This window comes from Talaromyces rugulosus, chromosome VI (genome assembly GCF_013368755.1).
Source record: "Talaromyces rugulosus chromosome VI, complete sequence".
In the NCBI taxonomy this organism is placed as follows: Eukaryota; Fungi; Ascomycota; class Eurotiomycetes; order Eurotiales; family Trichocomaceae; genus Talaromyces; species Talaromyces rugulosus.
Window position 1 is genome coordinate 4,645,303 of NC_049566.1, and position 17,129 is coordinate 4,662,431.

Consider the following 17,129-nt stretch of genomic DNA (forward strand, 5'->3'; position numbering starts at 1 on the left):
TACTAGTCCCGGATACTAGGTTTAGGTCAAGTGATGCTACATACCATATTCGGTTTCGCGTGTTGGTAGTCACGAATCATTAGTGACCAAATCCTGGGGTGCACAAGTCATGGAGCTCGTCGGATTATGCTTACCTTGTGCGACGTAGTAATAATATGGACTCATTCTTAATGTCCTTAATATCCGCATGTAACTTGGCTTCGAGGCTCGGTGTATCAGGCTAGTGGATCTATAAATAAAACGAATGGATTAGGCAAAAATATTATTAATTGGACTTACTACCAAGTGCCAACATACATGTAGATTGCGCAATTATGCATTTGATATGTGTACCTGGTGGCCAGAAAATAATGGTCACAGTGCAGGAGACCAGCAAAGTGGTCAACAACCAACCAACCAACCCATGCATACCGGAACTCAGGGTTACATTGATACTGAATGAAACTAGGAGGGAAAATAATAATTACTGGTCATGGGCAACTTCTTCATGAGAAATATTCTTCAACGGGTCAATTGTTATACTTCCAAGATTTAGTCACAGTAGACCGGAGTTTCCACCGAACACGAAATTGTTCGAAACCAAAAGCTCTCTCGCCTCCTATATCTTCAAACATTATATTGACTTGAGCCAGACTCAACAATACATGTAATACTAATAGTACTAATAATAATACTTTGAGTTTTATCCTCGGCGTGAGGGGTAAGTAACTGATGAGGGGTGAGGGGTGAGGAGAGCCAAATCTCCATCCCGAATATTCCCCTCCACGAAAATCCTTATCTCTCTGGATATTTTAATTTTTGTGTGCGACCTCAAAATGTCTTCAGCGAAATGGACATGCCCAGAGGCCGACTGTCACCTCATTTTCCGACGCAAATACCACTTGACTCGCCACCAGGATAACAAGCACGCCCAGGCTCGACCACATGCCTGTCATGTATGCAGTCGGTCGTTTGCGAGACAGTAGGCGACCCCTTATCTATCATGCTATATTCTTTACTAAATTAGCAGCGATGCCTTGATCCGCCATGTCCGATTTCACCAGCGCAAGGCCGATGTAGGTGTCCAGGAAAAGACTTTTTTCGCGTGCGACCGCTGCCACAAACGCAAAGTGCGATGCGATAACAAGACGCCGTGTCGCCCGTGCCAGAAATATAATGCAAGCTGTCGCCGGAGTAATGCTGCTGCTGTTGCGGCCGATCATGAACTCCCAACGATGACGCCGACAGAGGGCTCTCAGCCATCTCCTATGGCCACCACGACGCAGCAGCACATTGAGGATATCGCACTGCCAACACCTTCAACATCACAAGATGTAAATTTCAATCCAGTGGTGGACGATAATTTTGACATCGTCTCGCCAATTAAGCTCAATCCGCTGGAGGCCGGGGATGTGCCGACTCCGTCTTTTGTCAATTCGGCGCTCATAGATCCAGTTACATCCACAAATTATTCTCCCGAACAGTCTATGAATACACAAAATTCAAGCTATACAACAGAGGAAGAGCAGACAACATACGAACTGTCCTATGCTATTGCCGAACAGGAGCAGGACCCGCTGTATCTCGTCCACCGCAGCACCATTGACAACATCATGAGAGACGAAAGTTACCAGAGTTACTTTGGCTCCCTGCATCCACAGTGGCCAATCCTTCATCACGAGACTTTTCGTCGATGTTTAGCATCAGCTGAAGTTCGCTATTCCATAGCCTTGCTGGGGGCATTGCTGGACGACTCCCCCACAGACCTGCCGCCACTGAAGGCTTTACATCAGACTGTTTTAATGAAAGTTCAGGAAAAAATCACACAGGTTTGTCTACTGTTGAAGTCAACCTATCTTTTCTAACTGTAGTCAGCAATATGAAAATCCAATTCCGGACCCAACTGGTCGATTACATCTAGAGTTAGCAAAGGCCCTTTTACTAGCCATCTTGTTTGCTATTTACGTGGGAGTAAGTCTTGTACATTACTCAAGGAGGAAGAAATATTAATTGCGGTTACAGGAAAAACCACTGCTCTCAGCAGCGTTAGGCCAGATGGCAACGCTTGTCAGCTGGGTGAGGCATATTGGGTTTTTTAACATTGAAACAATCGCAGCGCAGGATGATCTTTCTGGAACAGAGTGGTCACGCTGGATACTACGTGAACAAAAAGCAAGGTACGACTTTTATTTATAAAGTTATCCTTTATGAAGTTTTCCTGACGATAATGCCAGACTCGTATTTGCCACCTTTCGTCTTGAAAGCCAACTGAATTTCTTGCACGACTTGCCACCATCGATTCGTTTCCAAGAACTCGAATTGCCATTAATGACCACTGATGGCGCATGGAATGCATGTACAAGTCAGCAATGGGAGCAAGCAATCGCAAATGAACCCTCAGGGCGAACCTGCGCCACTTTCAGCACGATTTGCTCGTTAACTCTATCACAACTAGCACCATCAGAACGATTAAACCTGGCCGGATTCTTCACCACGGCCGATTTCGAACTGGAAATGTGCGCGATGCAGGCACGGCTGTGGGTCGAGACGAAACAGCAACCGACAGCGCAGCGCCCAGCTCCAGGCGATACCCAAAATAGCCACATTGAAAGTCTACACGGATATGGCCAGGGTTGGCCAGTGTTACTAGATATATGGCGGGTCATGATGGAGCGGTTTCGGCCAGAAAGTAAACCCTATTGCGAGGTTAGCAGCGAGCAAATGGCGTATTTGACTGGGATGATGATGTACCATTCCTCCATGCTCCGCGTATACGCCGATCTATCCTTCCTGGGACGACTTGCCAAGGGCTATACAAGAAGCCCCTCTCAGGGAGGAGGAAATGGGCACTTTTTCATGAGGCAATACGAAATCCGAGTGCAGCAATGGGCGCGGTCCAATGCCGCCTGCGATGCACTGTGGCACGCCGCTCAAATTCTCGACCTAGCTACGCAATACATCCCTTCGCTATTTGCACAAAAGATCATTGTTCTGAACCCAGTTGTTATCGAGTGTCTGTACCGCGCCACTCTAGTTTCCTGGGCATTCTGTCGATCAAGATTATCATGCTCTCTCTGCGCCCCACTGCTCTCCTCGACCACAACTGCATCCAAGGACTTTAGTTTACAGAGTTGTACGCGTCTCGAGTCGCTACCCAGCCGAGCAGTGGATATCTGCCCTGGTGCTGTCGACCGAGTTGAATTGACCCGGTTGCCCAGACATTCTGACCAGTACAATATTTGGCTTCAGGCAGAAGCAGATGGCGGTCAAAAGAGCGCCACGTTTATTGGCAACATACTTATTTGTGCGTGCAACACGTCGCGGATGGTTGAAATGTATGGTGATACCATTCGCATGGCTTCGCAGAAGTGGGGATTGGGAGACTTTTACCTAGCTACTCTCGAAGGGTTGAAGGGGAGTTGCTAGTGGATGTTATTTGTAGACATGTATATTTGAGATGATTCGATGATGATAATTAAATGTGAATAATTTGGTGTCCACTGCATGTGGCAATGAAGAAAACCTTCGGTGCCTGAAATCACTCGAGTTGTCGATGTGAAGTACATTCAGAAACAACAGCCGATGATTCACCCCTGGCTGGCTGAATCGAGATCTAGACCTCGAGACAAAGAACGTCAGTCTTTGCAATGGCCAGTATAGCCAGTCATCCCATGATGCGCGGGCACTATGGTACGTGCATGCATACAAACCTGCTCAGCCAGCCATCTTCGATGCATATGCAAAAAAAAAAACTCATTATTGACCTTCTCTAAACGGAGTCGAATAAGAACAACTCTTTATACATGTATATAGAGCTCAATAATTACGTGGCCCTTTTTGTGTATTGCCTTGCATTACATGGCAAAAAAAACTGCATCTGGAGACCAATAAGAAATGCTTTAAATGCCAATTTATTTATCAGGGATTTTAGTACGTGGACGGCCTTTGGTCTAACTTTTAGGTACATATGCAGACTGAAAAGGGTTTTTTTTGGCATCAATATACACCTCATGTAATACAACATATTGTGCTATTTCATTTCCTCGCGATTTCCAGTTTGGGAAGCCCCGAATTTAGGGACTCTCGCCACTCCCAGACCTTTTGAGAATAGTAATCCACTTTCTACTGTTCTGAGCTCCTCTAGCCAATCGCCATCCCCGGATTTTATGTCAATATTTGAAGTAGAAGTAACGCTCGGGGATATTATCTCATATTGCTCGTCACCATTCTTCAACTCCTTGCGTTCAGTGTTATCCACGTGGAGACGGAAAACAAATCCAAATTATTTTCATACGCGTAGCTTTGTCTGCAGGTCGATTAGAAACTCACTGTAACTCAGAACCTCGCAACTTTCTTGGCCCATGTCATCATCAACATCATGAGCGGGCTTGGGTTTGGAGTGCAGAGTGCATATGCGTCCATCAAGAACAGGGATGACGTTTCTTTTACATGAAAACATGAATATGCAGGGTAAACGAATAACACCTGTGGGAAATGACGTGTTCGAGTGACCTGTGACATTATGAATAAAGATAATTGAGATCTCGACTATAAATTCACCGCAATAGCCCTTCGTCAGACTATCATCTTGAGTATCACAAACATTCAGATTCAGATTATTTAAAGTTCTTGGTCAGTGAAAATGGTCGACGCCGTCTACTTCAACGAAGACATCAAGGAAGCGTACTTCTTTGGAGGCACCCGCTATGCTCGTGTCAAGTTCACACCCGCCACCGGTACAGAGGAGATTACCTGGGGCCCCCAACCCATCACCAAGTACTGGCCCTCTCTCGTAAAGGCCGGCTTCGGCACCGTCGACGCAATTCTAGAGGTACCCGGTGTGCCAGGTCAGATCTACGTTTTCCGCGGAGCACACTACGTGCGCATCAAAGTCGAACCCCAGACTTCGGGCGACGAGATTGTATATGGCCCATACAAGATCACCGACCAGTGGAAGACTCTCGCCAAGGCAGGCTTTGACACCATTGATGCCGCCATCCCCGTTCCCGGCAAGGACGGCGAGGCGTATATCTTCCGAGGCGAAAACTACGTGCGCGTGCACGTGTTTGATGACAAGATCATCTACGGCCCGGCGAAACTGGCCACTGAATGGCCTGGCCTGACGCAGGCTGGCTTTGATGTCGTCGACGCGGCGTTCCCCGTGCCTGGTGGAACTGGTGGAGAGACTTATTTCTTCAGTGGGATCAACTACGTGAAGGTCAAGGTTGTGGCGTCGGCTCCGGACAAGATCTCTTGGGGACCAAAGCCGATTGCGGATTACTGGAAGACGCTCAGCTGGGTTTGAACATTCTATGTACGAAGAAATGGTATCCAAAACCACAAACCCAACATAGAGTTTGCATTTGTTAGGAATACTACCTCTACTCTCCATTGATAAAAATCTATATGTAAAGCTTATCAGCTCCTTCGCGATGAAAAATGCTTTGATTTATGTCGAGAAGCTTGAAAGCCCCTTGAAGTAAAATGACTATAGTTCTAGTAAGACTGGCAGAAACCTCCACATCCACTGCGACGTAGCCACCTCTTCAGAAGGGGAGCCATCCGCGTTTCGTTCAAATGCATAATGCAGTACTGCACCAAGTCTAGCAGCACTTTGTGCTGCATTGTAAACATCCTTCCAACGCGCATGATCATAATCTATTGCACAAGCAAAGCAAAACTCCTTCCAAAAAGCGTTGTGTAGCTTATCGCGGCATGTATAGCTGTGCCAGCCATCAATGCCCATGTACCCTGTCATAAGGGAGAGAGAAAACAACTCCAGCCCAAAGGGCAGCACACTAGCCAAAGACCAATCGATTAGACCTGTGATTTTTAAGCTCTCATCATTGACTAGAATATTCGTCTTGGAGAGGTCATTGTGAGTAAGGACTTGGGGATATTCGTGACTAAACAAGACCGGGAAACTGCATTCTAGCTCGTTTATTGTCTTGTCTGAAACAATCGGCGGCGATATTTTTCTGAGCTTTTCTAGTCTGCGATTAACCCCGGAGCGGTGTTCAACCAGCTGTTCCGAATTTGTAGGCTGCGGCATCAACCAGCATCGAGCAAAGTATCTATCAAGTCAGTTCCAATTTCTAGCTCAACACAATGTACAAGGCATGCTACCTAGCTAGATGTTTGACATAGCAAGTATGGCTTGCCTCAGCTTCCGGTGTCAATTCAGCCTTAGTACTAAGTGCTTCGAGAGAAGAGATTCCCTGCAGACGAGACATTGTGTAAATGTGCAGGTCACAAATTTTGCCATGGTAGGTGGCTTCCGGAACAAGGCAGCCATGAATCGACCGCGCCAGTGCGATGGTGGCAGAGTCAATAACTGAATTCTTCTCCCGGAAAGAAACTATCAAATCCTGGCCTTGATTTGGACGGCCTGTGCCAATGACTGTGTAGCTGAGAGATCCTGGAACATCGACTGGGCGAACAACAGAGGCGTTGGATATTGACCTAGCCAGTCGATAGCATTCTGCTTGGCTCGGCGATTTTCTGTTTTCAAAAAAGCGATCAATTGAAAGCTGTGCCCAGGATTTTTCCGTCATTGTCAACATAAAGCCCCGAATGCGCAGGCAGCAGAGTAACACATATGACTCGACATGTACTATTCTGCCTACAATTGATATGTACATATGTAGGTGCCCCGCATTTCCATTGGTGACAACACACCGCAATCTACTCGCTTGCTTCGACTTACCGTCTGTGTAGAGTCGATATATTGCCTCAAATCTGTCCAATATGACCCCTCGAATCACCAGCTGGGACGAGCTAGCATTTTTCCAAGAGGAAGTGGACTCTGACTCCAATGCACTCCGGTACACCTCATTTGGCATTTTAGACGAGAATGAAACTCTCTTCTACGGCCAGCTGCCTGTCCGCAAGGCGGAAATCTCGCTCGACCAGCTCATGCATGCACTGAATGCTGTTCCAGACGATACCATATTCTCCGCATGGCCACAGCCAGAAACAAAACTTTGCGAGGCACCGGAACCATTGCCTCCGAATGTCTTTATCAAACGTGCATCCCTAGAAGTGTACGAGATGCTTCGGCAGCTAGGTATTGAGAAGCAGCTGTGCACGTCGCTCATAGAAGGGCCATTGCAGCATCCTCATCCAAACCTGGTCGGCTACCACGGCTGTCGGATCGTGCGCGGTCACATCACCGGCCTCGTTCTCGACAAACATCCACACGATCTACATACTTGCATAAAAAATGGATCCAAGTCAATCGATACGACCCAATTCATGGACGCCCTCGAGTCCGTAGTCCAGCACTTACACAACCTGGGCTGGGCGCACAACGATCTCACCCCGGCGAATATCTTGGTTAGCGAATCCGGCACGCCGGTTCTGATCGACTTTGGCGGGTGTCAAAAGTTTGGCACGAAACTAAAGTATATTCGGGGAACGAAGGAGTGGATTGAGGGAGACATTGAAGATTACACCACGTCGGAGGCGCAGCATGATATCTTTGCGCTTGGGAAGATTCGATCTTGGCTGGATAATCCGGGGTCGGAGTAATCATTCACTTGTTCACTTTACGAAGTATGGAGTACAGAGTACGTACACTGTTCACATACGTATTAGGGTTAGGATTCCCAACACTACCCCTGGTGGTGCTAATTAATTTAGGTAGGGCATTTGTGTAGCTATATCGGAGATACAATCCTCGCGCAGCAACGTTTCCGTGATGCAAAAATATATGCACCGAAGAACAAACCATGTTTCACGAAGTATTTCCCGATTTTTTACTCAGCCATGGAGCTGCAAAGCATTGTCTGATGCGGATCTTGGCAACAAGAGAGACATGCTGGTGGCTGGCGGGCTCTTCTCAAGGGGCTAAAAGGACAAGTCCAAACTTTAACAAAGTTTTTGTGTCGATCCGAGCCTGAAGTAGTCACTGTTGACTGTTTACTCGGTGCAGCCTGAAGATTTCTTATAGTTTCCGGCCCACGTGAACAATGGCCTTATCCTGGCGTATTCTTTGTCGAACGCAGTAATGATTTGTATTTGCTGAAAGATAGCTTCAATACAATTGTACAATTCAAAGCCAACGAACGATCCCCAAAGTCAAACTCAGAAGCCGAGGCTAAGCCCTGACAACAGCCTCTTCGCCTTTGCCCGTTTTGGCCTGGCTTGACCCTCAATCTCAATCCAATCAACGCCGCGTGCGAATTTTTTTTACGACTAGCTCATTGATGGCTGCTGGCCCCTTTACAACTGGGAAAAGACCTCTAGCCAGTTTCAGCCCCCCCGTAGTGAAATAGTTAATTGTGATTATTCCGACCCGGCGATAACTCTCAATGTAAGAAAGACACTTGGACTTAAACCTGTTTACATTATTATTCAACGCTATGGAGCATCACCACGATGCTTGAGCTACTACTCTTACCTACACATAGACGCAAATAACACTTTAGCCACGGCCATGTCGATCTCAACGCTCATCGCTATCTCACACACGCGGTACGTGGTCGTCGTCGCCACCGCTGTTCTCCTGCTCCTTGGCCTCGCCGTCACGCTGTCGTCGCGAAGCCTGTACTATGGCTACTCAGAGCCCGGCATCCTCCCTGGGAATGAAATCAACCGCACGACGATCCCCGGCCTGACATTTCCCCAGAAGATATGGCAGACGGGGCCACCGAGAGACCGACTAGATCCCAGCTTGGCCGCGCTGATGAGCACCTGGGAGTCGCTCAACCCAGGGCACCAATACACGTTTCTCGACGACGATGCTGCCATGCAGTACGTTACCGACCGCTTCAGCGAATACCACCCGAACCTCGTCGCGCTCTATACCGATCTCGACGATGTGATTCTGCGCGCCGACCTGCTGCGTCTGTTGTGCATGTGGGCGGACGGGGGCGTATACAGCGATATTGACACAGAGTGCCTGGTGCCCATCGACCGTTGGATTCCGGCAGAGTATGTCGAGGCGACGTCGCTGGTCATCGGTATTGTAGCTGATCTCCCCGAAAATCCTGTGGAGAACCGCCGCTCGGAGATCGTCCAGTGGACCTTTTTGTCCAAACCCTCGGCCAAGTACACGGTGAAGCTGGTCGAGCACGTCGTCGCCAATCTGCACAACTATGCCGAGGAGAAGAATATCAGCATTGGGGAGATTGGAAAGACCATGAGTGTCGGCGACGTGAGTTTTTTGTTCTATCTGATTTACGAGTAAATAAACTAAGTCGTTCTCCAGGTCATGCGAATCACCGGCCCAGTTGGCGTTACCTGGGCCCTGTACGACACCCTTCGATATCACTTGCGCGCTCCATTCGAATGGTACAACGTTACTGGCCTGCGAGAGCCAAAGCTGGTTGACGACGTGCTTTTCATGCCCATCAACGCGTTTGGCAGCAACCAGCAGCACAGTCATTCGGGCGAGGCCGGCTACGGGCCTATCTTCCTGAAGCATCACTTTTCGGGCAGTTGGCATCAGAACAAAAATGGCTGATTGTATTCTGCTATCACTATTAAAATAGATATTCTTCTCGTCGTATTCATTTTCCCCCCATATTAACGACACTCATATTTTGACCATGTATATATATGTGCAGATTAGCGCTGATCTATTTTCATCTTTTGATATCACCCATTTCGGTTATTATTACAAACAAATCATACATGATTCACGTAAATCGTCAAGACTAACGGCCAAATTGCTTCAATTCCAGCCATCTCAGCGGCGGAAAGACAAGCATCGCCCACGAGCATCCCACCCAGATGCCCAAGTCGGCTCCCTCGTCACTGACGAGTTTGGCAATCGGCCCAACATAGTAGATCTGATACATGCACATAATGCTGCCGATCCAGCCAATGACAAACGCACTGAACGCGGCGAGTCCCAGTGGCAGTTTTCCGGGGTCAGACCAGGCCGTCCAGTCGAATCCGCGGCCACGGCGCCGAAACAAGAGGTGTTCTTCGACCGCAATGGTCAGGAAGATTGTCACCCAGTATCCCATCAAGGCGAGAAAGTTCTCGAAAATTTCGAACAGATGGTCTCGCCCGCCCAGCGCACAGGCAGTATAAATGACGACGCTGACACACGACCAAAACCAGCGTGGCACACGGGCTCCGTAGCGACCAAGCACCTGGAAACCGAGTGAGGCAGAGTATGTGCCGGGGATATTGTTCGCGATCGGGCCCAGCGAGACCAGCACGCAGAGAAACTTGCCAAAGCCGCCGAGGCCGTTGTACCCTTGAAAGATCAACGCGCCGGACGAGACTTCGTTGGCGGCAGCCCAGTCAGGATTCGTAAAAGTGCCGGATGCGAGGCCGACGCCGAGAAGCGTAGCAAATACCAGGGCAAGTCCAATCCCCAAAAAGGTCATGATGAAGGTCTTCCATTTCTTCGTGCTGGGTGGATAGTACACGTAATAGTCCGCGCCGGCCGGAGCCCAGGCGACAGCGCCGGAGAGACACAGCGAGAAAAACGATAGCCGGTTCCCAGTTACAGTGCGCGAGTCACCAGTCGACGAGATGAGCGTGTCGAACTTGGGACCGGCGCATCCCACGAGCACCAACAGGGCGAACATCTGGGGGATCCACGCCCAGCGCTCGTAGATGTGGAAGAGTGACATGCCAAACACCACAACCACCCAGGTGATGATCGCCACAATGATAGTGCCGACCACGACGCTCATGTTTCCGCCGGCCACTGCGGACAGGATCTGGCCGCCAACGAGACAGTCGATCATTCCATAGCCCAGCATGATGACGATGTTGAGCAGGGCGCAGACCTTGCTGGGCCAGTAGCCCATGAAGTACCTTGCGATGACCTATCCAGTCAGCACCAAGCAGATAATAAACAGAGACAAAAACATACCATGGTTCGGTTTCCACTAACCGGGCCCCATGTGCCCATATACGCAGCGCCGGCAGCGCCCAAAAGCGAGCCAAACGTGGCACACAGCGCAGCATCGACGAAGCTCAGCCCATACGAGATAGGGCCGAGCATGCCAAGCGCGATGTTGTTCGCGGTGATGTTAGTGCTAAACCATAGCAACGTCATCTGCATGTAGTCGGCTGCGTTTACATCGTGTCGGTCTGACTCGGCTACTCGCTCGATGCCACGGGTTTCGAGAAACCTAATTGCGCTGATTCTCGCATTGAGCCGGTCTAAGACTGACTTCGACTTGGTGGAGCTGGAGGATTGAGTTTCAACAGCCGCCGGATCCGGGCCTGACTCGTTGCTTTTCTCCATGATGACTTTCTCGCTTTTCTCGCAGAGGGAAAGAAAGAGAGAAAAAAGGGAAACAAACCAGGTGGCAAGGACGATAATTATACAATTTCAAAAATGCAACACTGTCGTCGACTCCGTCCCTGCATGAAGTGGCAGCACGCCGTATCTTGCCAAGAGCATGAAAAAAAAAGATTGCAACAAATAGAATTCCAGACAGTGGAGAGCCTCCCTAGTTCTAGAAGTCCCACTCGAGCAGTCAGCCTGAGCCAGGATCGATAACTGCTACCAAACACTCGCGACTGCTAATAATTGACACGCGTTGTCTGGAGTCTAACACTGCCCATGGCGAGCCCATTGGTTATCTCCAAGTTAGGAGCTCTGAGACAACGCGAAACGAAACGAAATGCAGTTAGGTGTTCAACCCCCCACAGCGACGAATGAGCAGCTCCCTGCCTATCACACTATGCGGCACAGCATCCGAGCCCTGCATCGCGACATGCGATCGTCGTAACAATAATAAAAGGCTCGTGTTAAACGAGGAGCAAAGAAAGTTCACCCCTAATTTCTTACCTTTAAGCTAAATCAGCACGCCGGTTGCATCTCTGACTCTCTGTGCAACCCATTGGACGGTGCTAGACTGCTAGCCTACCATGACTCTGCTTATCGCGATCGGACGGACATGACACAGGCTTGACACGGGCTACACAGGTCAGAAAGTGGGCGACCAGGGGCTCGAGCACATGCCCATGTGTTCTCTTATAAGTTATATGTGAGGGGGAGGTGTTCGTTCTACTTTTAGTTTTGTACTTTAAAACAAGCCTCCTCGGGGTTCTTGGTATATACTACATGTATTATCTCGACCCAACATGGCCGCAGACGTTGACGGCGGGGGCTCGCTGCACGACCTGATAGTGCAGTCATGGGTCATGTACGGTATCGGTGTTGCCTTGTATTTTCTTCGCATGTATGTGATTCTTCGTTTTTCTTGTTGTTCTTGGTGGCATTGGTATCTAACAAGCCCAGATATGCGCGATTCCAACGCATGGGCTGGCTATGGCAGGCCGAAGATTTTGTCATGCTTTCGGGAATAGTAAGCTGACTTGTTGTTTTACTTTATGGGGAAAACGACTGACAAAATTGTAATACCAGCTCTGGTATACAGGCTTTGTAGTGACCAACATCCAGCTCGCCAAGGGTGGCGGGGGCACCCTCTATCGGCCCGGACAGTTTGAAACTTTTACCGACGACAATATCGCATCGAGAGTGCAGTTTGCCAAGGTGGAGTTTGCGTCGGAGCAGGTAATAATGTTCTTCGGGTTGATTCAGGCCAGGGCTGATGAGAATTAGTGCATGGTCAACGTCGTCTGGACGATGAAAGCGTGCATGCTGATCATCTACTACCGCATGACGTGAGTTATTGCCATACTACTAGTCTGGTAAGACTGATAAGACTGCTAACCGACTGTTTCAGTACCAATCTGAACCGCCAGTTCTGGGTCAAAGTATGCGCTGCATACACCCTGGCTGGTTTTATCGCCGTCCAGTTGACTCTGTTTCTCAACTGTCGCCCTTTCTCCGGATACTTCACGCTTCCTCCGCCGCACGATGAATGCGCTACTTATTTCCGCTTCGAAATTATCCAGGCCGTCTTCAATATCTCCTCTGACCTGGCCATCTTAGTCGTCATCCTGCCGACGCTGTGGCGCATGAACATGTCGCTGAAGGAAAAGGTGCCAGTGCTGTTCATCTTTTCCATGGGATTCTTCCTGGTATGTATTTCCATGCTATCTCAGGAGACAACTAGTCTAACAGATAAGATCATCTGCGCCATCGTTTCCAAATACTTCACCTTCCGCGACATATTCGACACCTCATACCAGTTCTGGTACCTCCGCGAATCCTCCGTCGGCGTCTACATCACAAACCTACCCTATATCTGGTCCTTCTTCCGCCGGTCCATGCACATCCTACACAGTACCACAACAGGCCATCTCGGAAACCCCTTTTCGAGTTCGCGCAAGAGCTCTGCATCAAGGGGGAAATACATGTACAGCGCGAAGAGCCTGGAAATCAGTACCAACCCGTTTCAGCCGAATCCCGAACATCAGGTTATTTCGACTATTTCGGCACATAACAAAAACAACAATAATAATAATAACAACAACATGGTGACTGGAATGACGCGAAACGACAGTGAAGAGCGTATTTTTTCGCCGCAGGACATGGCGATGTCGCATGATTTAGAAGGGGGCGAGAATATACGTTTGGATGATGCGGAGGATTGGAATAAACCGTATCGCATACAAAAGACGACGGAGATTCATATTGCCCGTGAACGTTGAATTGATTTTCCCCCTCTTACATGTATAATGATTCTTCAATTGTAAAGTATATGCTCGGAAATATAATTAAACAGCCATGATCCTTCAGTCAGAGCCAAGCAACAACACACCAGTTGACCACCCACAGCCCACATAACAACTACTAATATTTAACCTAGCAGCAAGCTAGGCCCGACAAGTCCTGAAATGTCGGCATCAAGTCCGTAGCGCCTGAAAACTGCATTAAGCTATTAGCAGCGAATAATTGGCAAACAAGCAAACGATTGGTCCACTTAGGGTTCGTTCGTTCGTTCGTGTAACCCCCGCGTCTTTTTGACCGCTTCTCCAACAATTTCCTTTATTCATCCTCAACGACCGCGATCATGGAGGAGCCAAAGACCCCTAACAAGAGGATTGAAGACGCCGAGGGGGCTATTTTTGAGGTGCGCATTTTTCCTTTGTATGGTTTACAATTGGTGGGTTCTAATTCGAGAACCCAGGATGTCGAGAATGATCAACACGATCCGGCAGCTGTCAAAAACCTCGTCTGGAAGCAGGACCTGCGCATCGTACCGCTGTCGGCTTTTATCTACCTGCTCTGCTACTTGGATCGGTCGAATATTGGTATTAATTTATTCCATGCCGACGGTGTTTGAGTTTAATCTAACGAAGCACAGGAAATGCCAAAGTGCTAAACGCCGATACCAACGACGATCTCCTGTCGGATACGCACATGACAAACTATCAGTACACGTAAGTTTTATGCATGTATTGTAAGAGGCTTAATTAACATATGCTAGAATTGCGTTGATGGTGTTTCTCATCGCCTATGCCGTTTTCGAGGTCCCATCCAACTACCTCTTGAAAAAGCTGAAGCCAAGCGTGAGTTAGAGTTTGCAGAGAACAAACAATTTCAACTGTTAATCGTTAATAGAGATGGATTGCCTTCCTCATGCTATCATGGGGCGCCATCACCATGGGCCTGGGCGGCTCAAAGAACTATGGCCAAGTAACCGGCATCCGATTCCTGCTGGGCGTCATTGAAGCCGGTCTCTTCCCGGGTCTGGTCTTCTACCTGACCTTTTGGTATCGAGTATCCGAGCGGTCCATTCGCGTCGCTCTGATCCTGGCGTCGGCGACATTGGCGGGTGCCTTTGGTGGAGCAATTGCTTACGGTGTGGGATATATCAACCAGGTGCATGGACTTTCGGCCTGGCGGTGGCTGTTCATAATCGAAGGAGCGCCTTCTTGCGCATCTGCGATTCTCGTATTCTTCATTCTACCCGACTACCCCGAGACTTCAGGCTGGCTGAATGCCGACGAGAAGGAGCTTGCGCGACGCCGGCTGGAGGTAGAGGGATCCAAGGGGGGTGCCAAAGCGATGAGCTGGGCTGAGGCAAAGGGTGTCTTGATCGACTGGAGGCTATACGCGCATTACGCGGTGAGTATTCAATTCCAAGCTCGGTGGTTTAACGTGCTAATTCGCTGCAGATCTACTTTGGGATCTCGACTCCCTTCTCCAGCTTGTCCCTCTTTACGCCTTCCATCACTGCCGGTTTGGGATATGAGAACCTGCAAGCGCAGCTCATGACTGTGCCGCCATATGCCGTGGCCTATGTTGTGACTATTGCTGTTGCAGGCTCTGCTGACTACTTTAATGCGTAAGTGTCAAGTCATATTTGCCGTCTGTCTACTTGTTCACAAGCTTACTTGTTTAGTCGCGGTATTCACTCGGCCATTTTCTCATTTATCGGCGCAATGGGATTCCTTGCATCCGCCGTCCTGCCAGCTGATGCATACCTGGTACGTTCCCTTCCTATTTTGCGCTTACACTCGCTAACTACGTATTCATAGCACCGGTACGGGTGTCTCATCGTCGCCACCAGCGGCGCCTTTTCCTGCATTCCACCACTACTCGGCTGGCTATCGTCCAATATCGACAGCACCGCAGCAGCCGGCCTCGCCATCGCGCTGAACGTCTCGTTTGGAGCGCCAGGACAGATCGCCGGGGTGTGGATCTACAAGGCCAACGAAGCCAAACGGGGATATCCAACGGGTCACTGGACGAATGCGGCTTTGCTGCTTTTTGTCAGTGTGGGCTGTATTCTGCTACAGCTGTACTATGTACTGAAAAACCGGAGGCGGAGACAAGAGGGGGTGAAGTTGTACGCTTATTAGGTTTATGTCGCAGGTTAAGAAAGTACCTCAAGTTGAATTGAATAGTGACTGGCTATATGGTAAACTCCAGCCTATTCCCTGCGTAGTCCCTTGCAAAGAACCTGCTCGGATATTCCACTCCTTTTGCTCCTGTAAACAAATCACGTTAGCTCACGTCAACAACATCAACCACCAAACAAGAAGATGTGCACACCTGAGTTCTGCTCCCCCGGCTGATCCGCTGCCATCGGCGCCGCGCTCCCTCCACGTTGGTGATGATCCCAAATCCGCTTTTGCAGTGCCTGCAAGTCCTGCAGCGACCCGATCTTGAAACAGGGATGGCGTGACGCGCCGGGATCGTTCTGGCCGAAGGCAATATGAATCTGCTGGCCGCTGGCTTCTCCGATGTTGAACCTGTAGAGCACATGTATCAATCAGCATGAGAATGAATGTCTACAGAGAAGACCAGCATACCAAGCAATCCTCCCCCGTTGCAGCTGAGGCACCGGCGTCGAATGCAAGCCGAGCGTCTCGCCGTAAAACGCAAAGGCATCGTCGAGCGTGCCCTCGGGCACGAGCAAGTTGACGTGGTGGATGCCGGTAATCATTGTCTCGTCTATTTATTTCCACTCTTTCTATTATATTTGTTTTAACCAGCAGCACTCCGTGGTGATGATATTATACTCGGAAATGCCACGTTGTGCGGGGGACTGCATGGCACAAGAGCAATCGCCGGCCATGCGGGGTCGACCAAAGTCTCGGCCTATGATGCGATAAAGTCAAAAATGCGCCGGAAATCGGATCCCGCGAGAAATTAAGGCTTGTTTTTGTTTGGTGACAGTTGTGTTTTGATGATGCTTCTGTTGTGCGGGGAGAAGTCAAATGGGCGACATGGTGTTGACATGGAGGTTGTTCAATGTTGAATATTCTCTGTCAGAGAGTGGGTTGTTTGCAAATAGTGCACACCACTAATCAATCGATTCGAGCATTTCGAATATTTCGAAAATTTGAGAGTCAAGTGACATTTGAAATCAGGCGCTTCTGTGGTACTTCAAAATGCCACGGCCAGAACCAGTTAAAGTGCTCTTATTATCAATTGATATGTTCTAGAGTCAGCATTCAAATACACGTAGTTCACGCATTCAACATTTAAACACACTTGAATTGATAGCAAATCCAGGCATTCTCCTGAGTTGGCATATACCAATAGTTTCATATCATTGATCAATTGATAGCAATGCATGGTCATCATCTCAAGTTGCACAACTATCCGGTAAAGTACGGCGACCCGGCAAAGTACGGCGTTCGCACAAAGATCATCGCATGTAAATACCTTCTGACCGTTGGATTTAGACGCTTGGCACTACTTATCCCCTGTCACAATTCATTAAGATGATACCAACTAACCCTGCACAAGGGTAGCATCTAAAAATAAACTGGTCTGCTAGTGCAGCCACAGGATATCGTGTCGATCAACA

General features: G+C 48.9%; 8 protein-coding genes across 8 annotated transcripts; 5 read left to right on the plus strand and 3 right to left on the minus strand.

Annotated features, from left to right (window-relative positions):
- Positions 1-815: 815 nt before the first annotated feature.
- TRUGW13939_11911 (uncharacterized protein) lies at positions 816-3,405 on the plus strand (the record flags this gene model as incomplete). Its single annotated transcript, XM_035495015.1, has 5 exons — positions 816-961; positions 1,010-1,808; positions 1,855-1,950; positions 2,002-2,156; positions 2,214-3,405. The coding sequence occupies 5 exons, from the start codon at positions 816-818 to the stop codon at positions 3,403-3,405; spliced, it is 2,388 nt and encodes a 795-aa protein (XP_035350908.1).
- Positions 3,406-4,621: 1,216 nt separating this feature from the next.
- On the plus strand, positions 4,622-5,284 carry TRUGW13939_11912 (uncharacterized protein; the record flags this gene model as incomplete). The annotated part of the gene is made up of 1 exon (XM_035495016.1): positions 4,622-5,284. The coding sequence occupies one exon, from the start codon at positions 4,622-4,624 to the stop codon at positions 5,282-5,284; it is 663 nt and encodes a 220-aa protein (XP_035350909.1).
- Positions 5,285-5,467: 183 nt separating this feature from the next.
- Positions 5,468-6,533, minus strand: TRUGW13939_11913 (uncharacterized protein; the record flags this gene model as incomplete). The annotated part of the gene is made up of 2 exons (XM_035495017.1): positions 5,468-6,053; positions 6,106-6,533. The coding sequence occupies 2 exons, from the start codon at positions 6,531-6,533 to the stop codon at positions 5,468-5,470; spliced, it is 1,014 nt and encodes a 337-aa protein (XP_035350910.1).
- A 193-nt stretch (positions 6,534-6,726) lies between these two features.
- TRUGW13939_11914 (uncharacterized protein) lies at positions 6,727-7,509 on the plus strand (the record flags this gene model as incomplete). The annotated part of the gene is made up of 1 exon (XM_035495018.1): positions 6,727-7,509. One exon carries the CDS (start codon positions 6,727-6,729, stop codon positions 7,507-7,509), a length of 783 nt encoding a protein of 260 aa, XP_035350911.1.
- A 907-nt stretch (positions 7,510-8,416) lies between these two features.
- On the plus strand, positions 8,417-9,445 carry TRUGW13939_11915 (uncharacterized protein; the record flags this gene model as incomplete). Its single annotated transcript, XM_035495019.1, has 2 exons — positions 8,417-9,136; positions 9,191-9,445. The coding sequence occupies 2 exons, from the start codon at positions 8,417-8,419 to the stop codon at positions 9,443-9,445; spliced, it is 975 nt and encodes a 324-aa protein (XP_035350912.1).
- Positions 9,446-9,638: 193 nt separating this feature from the next.
- Positions 9,639-11,194, minus strand: TRUGW13939_11916 (uncharacterized protein; the record flags this gene model as incomplete). Its single annotated transcript, XM_035495020.1, has 2 exons — positions 9,639-10,769; positions 10,817-11,194. 2 exons carry the CDS (start codon positions 11,192-11,194, stop codon positions 9,639-9,641), a joined length of 1,509 nt encoding a protein of 502 aa, XP_035350913.1.
- An 845-nt stretch (positions 11,195-12,039) lies between these two features.
- TRUGW13939_11917 (uncharacterized protein) lies at positions 12,040-15,672 on the plus strand (the record flags this gene model as incomplete). Its single annotated transcript, XM_035495021.1, has 14 exons — positions 12,040-12,137; positions 12,197-12,263; positions 12,323-12,472; positions 12,521-12,582; positions 12,645-12,942; positions 12,991-13,504; positions 13,915-13,937; positions 13,995-14,118; positions 14,172-14,247; positions 14,295-14,376; positions 14,429-14,935; positions 14,986-15,155; positions 15,213-15,297; positions 15,349-15,672. The coding sequence occupies 14 exons, from the start codon at positions 12,040-12,042 to the stop codon at positions 15,670-15,672; spliced, it is 2,580 nt and encodes an 859-aa protein (XP_035350914.1).
- A 164-nt stretch (positions 15,673-15,836) lies between these two features.
- TRUGW13939_11918 (uncharacterized protein) lies at positions 15,837-16,259 on the minus strand (the record flags this gene model as incomplete). The annotated part of the gene is made up of 2 exons (XM_035495022.1): positions 15,837-16,065; positions 16,126-16,259. The coding sequence occupies 2 exons, from the start codon at positions 16,257-16,259 to the stop codon at positions 15,837-15,839; spliced, it is 363 nt and encodes a 120-aa protein (XP_035350915.1).
- Positions 16,260-17,129: the final 870 nt, after the last annotated feature.